Below are 7,043 nucleotides of genomic sequence, written 5' to 3'. Positions count from 1 at the left end.
TGCCTCTGAACTTCTACTATTACTTTCAGGAAAGGAGAAAACTGCATTTGAGAAAAATAGTTGAATAAATTACTAACTGATGTGTTTATTAATATTTAAGGAAGATTACCACAGATTGTGATGGCACTATATAATAAAATAGCGTCATGAGTCATTGATTATCTAATACAAGAGAAGTTAAATTAGGAAACAATGTAAATTGGGAAATGTAAATTGAAAGTTGCAGACAAATTTTGTTCTTCTTATACTTTATCTGTGACAAAGAAGGAACAGAGAAAAGGGCTATGGACAATGATCTAATATATATAGAACACATAAATATTGTTTTTATAACTTACAGCATTAATAATCAGGAGCCAAAGCTGGGTCATGAATTGGATCTCAAAGTACCATAGTCTGTACCAAAGTACCATTTTTAGCGTTCATTTGATCTTTAGTGGGGGTGGGTGGGTTGAAATAGAAAGGAAAGAAACTAATTAAAGAGAAACCAAAGGGGAGCAGAAAGCCAGAATGCAGCCATAAAAATAAACATAGGTATGATGTTGCACTCTGAAGTATAAGTTCAGAGTTGAATATGCTAAATGCTATTGTTACAGAGCCTAACTAGGTTAGGTGTAGAACAATGCTGATGAAGAGTTATAATTCAAAGCTACTGTCGTAACAGTGCTATATATTTAACTTGCTTTTTCTCCAGGGATTTTAGGGAGGCTTACATGGTATTCATCTCTACTATTTTATCCTCATAACAACCCTGAGAAATAATTACTAACTGAAAAGATCCAAGGAACTTTTTGGCTGAGTAAATACTTGAACTAAATCTCCTTCCTTGAGCCTTTACTCAGTGTGTAGGAATGGTTATCAAAGAATTTCGATTTGTTTACTTAAGTCATTGAGTCTAATTATAGATAAAAGCCATAACCTGAAATGTCTGCCCATAGTAGGATGCCTATGATTTTATAGTTGTTTAGATGGCAATGAATTACTTGATCAGGATTCCACATGTTGCAGCTCATTTTCAGAATCTTGCTGAATAGGCAGATGTCAGGAAGTGTTTGATGGCCACATTATTCAATAACCAAAGAGTCACTGTCCTTCAGCACAAAAATGAAAATCATTATGGATCTAGCTGCTGAATAGGTCTCCTAGAAAAATATTATGAAGTCTATAGTTAGAAGAAAAAAACTTGATTTTACTTCAATAATTAATTAAATGGATTGAAGGAATACACAAAGAGGTCTTTAAGGTGCTGTGATATTTTTTTTATTGTTTTTAGACTCTGATTCTCAAGGATATTTATTTGAGAATAGGTTGCCTTGAAGATGATTTGCTTAATTCCAAATGAATGAGTTTGGATTTGAATCTTATTATTAAGTGTGTTTATTTCCTGTCTTTCATTTAAGGGATGTTAGACTGGTTCATGTTTCTTTTTCCATGACTCTTTCTGCTCTTTCTCCCTCTTTAACTATCATGTTATGAAAAAGATCAGGGTTAGAGACAGGGATTGGTGTTAGGCCATGGCTTGATGCAGATGTGAATGAATGAATGAATCTATGCTTTCCGCTCTTGGTCCAGCATTATATAATAAATCACTCCGGGAGATATACATGGCAGAAATACTCTTGTATACATATTTCCCAATATCTATGGACTCTTGTGGTTAACATGTCATACTTGATCCCCTAAATGAATCATTGCATGACCCAAGCAGCATGGCCAGTAGTGGACCAGCCTTATGGTTATCTTCCTGCATTTTAATTTATTGCAAAGTTTACTAACAAAGCTGTGCTGAAGTGTGTTTTTCTTCTCATAATTCTTTTTTTCTATTCCTTTTCAGTGTTCCCTGTCTAATTTGTTTCTTTTCTATTTTTCAGAATTACTTAAGTATTGCTTTCCCATTGATGTTGTCTTGTATTACACTCTTCTTCGTTCTCCTTTCTTTTTTAAAAATCTCTTATCTTCACTGATCTGTTTTCTTTTCCCCCCTACTCTGGAATTTCATAAGAAGATCCTATTTATGCACAGAAGAAAGGTATTATTAAATGGTCAAGAAAGGCTTATATTTAATTTGCTGTTGTATAACTTTTCCTAGTGCTAACTCTCGGACGCTTTCAACCTCATATCTTCCTGCCAAATTCTCAAAATTGTATTCTTATATTATATGCACTTTCCTAAACTCATAATAATCAAATGACTACTTAGGAATAGATATGGGGACCCTGTAGCCCTTCAGACATTGTAAAACAATAACAAAACAGCATCCCATATTGTCCATAATTGATGAGAATTTTTGTTACACAACAACTAGAGAAGAATAGGTTGCTCAATTCTCTACTAGGCAGAGTAGATCACTGTTGACTAATACTGTAAAGATCAAGTAGATTGTGGTATATTTGCATCCTAAAAACAAATTTGCCTTATTCAAATTAAAAACGGGTTTTGTGTGTGTGTGTCAAAATGCATTTCAAAGAAAAAAATGCCGCATGGAAGCTGCTGAATCTTTACAACCTACAGCTTTAATACAAATAATCCCCCAAATAGTACCTTTCTTAACCAGTTGGATGTCACCTTCCTTGATTAAGTGGTCTTCCACTATCCACTTTGTGCATGATTTGCTCAAAATTACAATTATTGACTGGGTTTCAGCTAATCATACTAAGTTATGTCATTAAGAAATGAAAATGTCTTTACATCTGCCATGATACTATCAAGCTTCACCATGAATGGTGTGGAAACTTGGTTAAGGTCATGAAAAGTTAAAGAGATCTAAAATTTGGTTGCACCAAGATATTTCAAACTAGTTTCCAGGGGAACCGCTACTTTAATAAATGTTTTTAACTGCATGGCATTTTTCTGAATTTTTTGATATTATTTTGGAAGAACTTTCCGCCTAAAAACCTTACATTGCTTTGATGTTAATAAACTCTTATTTAATAGCAATTAATATATTGACAAACCAGCTCAGTATATATCACTTAGTGTAAAACAGGGGTAGTCAACCTTGGCTCTTTTATGACTCGTGGACTTCAATTCCCAGAATTCCTGAGCCAGTTTAGCTGGCTCAGGAATTCTGGGAGTTGAAGTCCATGAGTCATAAAAGAGCCAAGGTTGACTACCCCTGGTGTAAAACTTTAGTGGGCACACAAATTTGCCAATTGCTTTAATAAGCCAATTGAATACTTGAAGTACTGGATTCTGCTTTGTTATATTCTGTAATGCATTTTATACACTTGCAATACTTTAAGCAATGCCATGATAGAGGCAACTTTGCCTTTTTGAAATTTACACTAGTCTACAGCACAGCACTGGCTACAGCATTTCCTTAGCATAGAAATCTAGCTTTTCATTAAGCAGTACAGTATAGACCTTCTGGAGCCATTTTGGTGTCAGGATCCAAAATTTAACATCTGTTTGTCAATGGCCATATTTAGAACTTTTCCTAGAATGAGGTTATTCTGACACATGGATCAAACCAAAACCCACCCATTCCTATCACTATTTACTTAATTTCATCCAGTTCTTAGACTGCCCATGGGTCCCCTCCACAATGAAGAAGAGCTTTCAGTAGAATGCTGTGACTCGGAAGTGTTTATAGTACAGTTCCCTTGGCAGAGTGGTCAACATATTCATATGCTCCCTTTTTTCTGGAGAAGAGGAAGCTAGGAAAAGAAAACTGGCTGAACACTCCCCATTCTCCCATCTCTGCAAATAGTCCCTAATAGAAAGAGTAGATATACACATTAAAATATTCTACTTTCCTGTAAGTCCTACATAAGCTGTGAAACCCAACTGGATTGTCAAGACTCTCAGGAAATTACCAATAGAGGAGAGGAATTCCGTCCATCTTTAAAGCCCTTCAAGACATGGGTTTAGGTTACTTGAAGGACAGTCTCACCCCACTGGGATTGGCGTGTAACATTTGTGCCAACAGAGGAGGCATACTGCTGTTCCCGTCAGCCCAATTATTCTGGCCTTCTCTGCTGTTTCCCTTTCCCTCTGGAACATCTTGCCTCCTGATTTGAGGTTGGCCCCAACCCTCCTATCCTTTCATAAGGGCCTAAAGATGTGGCTCTGCCAGTGGGAGAACAGCACAGTGGAGGTGGTTGGTTGAGTAACAACAGATACCACCTCCCCCCCACTACGTCCTCACTCTCCTCATGTGTCTTTAGGTTTTAATGTTACTTTAAATTATTTATGTTTTAACTGTACATGTATAGATACATTTTTTATGATTGTAAGCTGTCCAGAGTTACCATATGGTAAGATGGGTGGCCAGTAAATTTTATAAATAAATAATAAAATAAATTTCTCAGGAAATTAGTCTTTAGGCATTAATTCCTCTCTTATGGTATTTATAAAATGGGGCTCGACAGAGATCCAGATCAGGAAAGGTGATGCTGAGATGACAGTGGCCTGATTTTAGGAATGATGTATGTGTCCACTTAATGTAAGAATCATTACATTGATTATCATTACATGCCCCACAAATTCAGACTTCCCCACATCCCTAATATAAAAGTTATTATATGCATGCCACCCCAAATAATTGCTTTTCCTTACAGTCCCATCCACTTTAGAAAACCATGTCCAATTCTTGTCTTCTCCATCTCAAGTTTCTTTTCTAGTCTGTCCACAATATAAGAAGTACTGAGATATGAGATCCGGTTTACAGTGTTATCTGAGCCTAGTCCAAATTTTTAAAGCAATTTTTAAAGAAATTCCTGTTCCAGACTGCATGGAGAGGTGGTAGTGGCAGAACAACTACATAGTGAGATTTTATTATTGTCAAGAAATTGCTAAGAAACTAAAGTAGTTCTTGGGTGTTATTGAAAGTAGAGTTTTTTAAAAAAAAACAAAAAAAAACCAAGAATGAAATGTATTGAGATGAAATATTGCAGATAACTTTTATCGGCCATTGTGATGTAAAAGTGAATGTTATCTTTAATTTCAAATGTTCAGACTAAATTAGATTCTAGCAGGCCTCCTTCTTTCCCTTCATATAATACTCTTTTTATTCTTTCTTTCTTTTCTTTCCTATAATACATATTTCAGAGATATCTATAATTTTCTTCTAACTGCATCTTCTAGTTATTTTCAACTTTTCTATGTAATATTTTCTCTATTTCCCTTTTCTCTGACTAAAAAAAATTGCCTAAATTATTTTGCTGTATTTATGATTCATTTTTCCAAATCTACCCTGAAAATCAGTTTTAGCTTCTTCCAAATATATATATGTCTTTAAAACATTGGTTTACATTTATTGTTTTTATCCAGCCTTATAAATATTACATCACATTCCTATGAATCATTCGTTTGATTAATATGGATTGGTAAACATCTTTATTTCACCAATTCATTTGTAAAGGTAACTAAAAATGTCAATTTGAATTTTGAAAATAATTGCAAATAATCCATGTTTCTGAGCAATTTAGCAAACAAATGTTTTATTTCCATTGTAGGTGGAATATACTGGTTTGTGATTTCTTCAAACCCGTCTCAATTTATTTTTATTCTTTGTATTCTTTGTTCTAATACTATTTATACTGTTTCAACCAACATCCTAACCCAAAATACATTATGGTATACTTTATTCTCAGATTTTTATTACTGTATGCAACCATATAAACAAAGATAAATCTATCCTAATTTTATTATTGAATTTATCACATTCATTACACAGTTGTTCAATAAGATAGCATTTGATAATAGCCTAGTTACATTTGTGTATCATCAAAGAGTATTTTAGATGCATCAAAATATTTTTTTTACAGGGATTCTATCTATTCACATTGAATTTAATGACTAACAACTTTGGCTGCAATTCCATTTTTCCCCCATTGTGAAAGATATTTTTTTCAATTAGTGGTAATGAATACATAAAAATATTCAAAAATAATAAAATGTAGCTGGGGGAAAAATAAAGCTGTTTTTTTGTCAGATCAAAGAATACAAAGCCATTTTTTTTTAAAAAAAAAACAAACCCTCTGTATTAATAAAGCAACATCAGTTATTTGATTTAACTTAAAACCAACTTTTTCCAAACTTAAGTCTAGATACTAGTCAAAATCATCTAAGCCTGCTTAACAAAATCTCCAAAGATTTTCACTGGTTTGTTCATAAATAATATATGAGTTTCATATAGATTTCTTTCTCTCTGGGTCTTATTTTTATGTTAAAGAAATTACTAAATGTGTGTTTAATTATGACGTTCCTAAATAGGCCCTCTATAAATATTTTCAAATTCTGATCTCCATTTTCATGTCTAGATTTGTCTCCTTGTGTATATATTTTGTACCTACTTTAATTTATTTGATAAATTTACTGTCCATATCAAATTTCTAAAGAGCAGAAGGTAAGTGTTTCACTGCAAGAGATTAAGAGAAAACATACATTTTTTTTACAATATACATTTTAGAGGTATATCAAGAATTTTGAACCATATTTTTAAGTCTTGATTCAGGATGACTACAGATGTATGGATTTATTTCTGATGTGGATTATAATCTAATGTGATGATAATTTTGTTCCACTTCCAAAAATACCATCTAAGGTATTTTTGTTTTGTACGATATCACTTAATTTTTTAAATAAAGCTGCATTTGAAAGCAGATAATTTTTTCCACTGAATCTGGGATTTTGTTAACTATTTACATATACAATTGTTCAGCAGTTTATTACTACAATTGTAAATCCTGGGTATCTCTAGTTCATTGTATAAATTTGATTTGCCCTAAGAATTTTTTAAATTTCCTCTAAAGGATAAACTTAAGAATTAAAAAATACTATATTTTAAGGATATGCAGATCAATTTAAATCCTGGTCAAATCAGCTTGAATTCAGGAACTAGTCGGTTTCATCACATTTTCTGCACAAAATAAATAAACCCAGAATTTTTGTGGTACATAATTTCTTAGATGTATGCACTTCGCATGTATTAGCATCTTTCCTTAATACTGTACATGCATGTTTTACTTATCTTTCTCAAGTATATTCTCTCTCTCTCTCTCTCTCTCTCTCTCTCTCTCTCTCTCTCTCTCTCTCTCTCT

The 7,043-nt window shown here is 33.1% G+C and overlaps 1 protein-coding gene across 5 annotated transcripts in view; it reads left to right on the top strand.

The window, feature by feature from the left end:
• Nucleotides 1-7,043, top strand: part of PPP3CA (protein phosphatase 3 catalytic subunit alpha) — a 189,479-nt gene that overhangs the window by 167,965 nt on the left and 14,471 nt on the right. For 2 of the 5 annotated variants that reach the window (XM_015828339.1, XM_015828318.1), the window contains exon 11: nt 2,003-2,029. The exons of 2 other annotated variants lie outside the window; for them this stretch is intronic. In XM_015828339.1, coding sequence (XP_015683825.1) covers nt 2,003-2,029 — 27 coding nt within the window. The remainder of the gene's footprint in view (nt 1-2,002; nt 2,030-7,043) is intronic. One more of the 5 variants, XM_015828325.1, reaches the window with a different exon arrangement.

This window comes from Protobothrops mucrosquamatus, unplaced genomic scaffold (genome assembly GCF_001527695.2).
Source record: "Protobothrops mucrosquamatus isolate PMUCROS unplaced genomic scaffold, P.Mucros_1.0 scaffold_224, whole genome shotgun sequence".
NCBI lineage: Eukaryota > Metazoa > Chordata > Lepidosauria > Squamata > Viperidae > Protobothrops > Protobothrops mucrosquamatus.
Note: the sequence above shows the minus strand (reverse complement) of the source record. Positions and strands in the feature narration are given on the sequence as shown.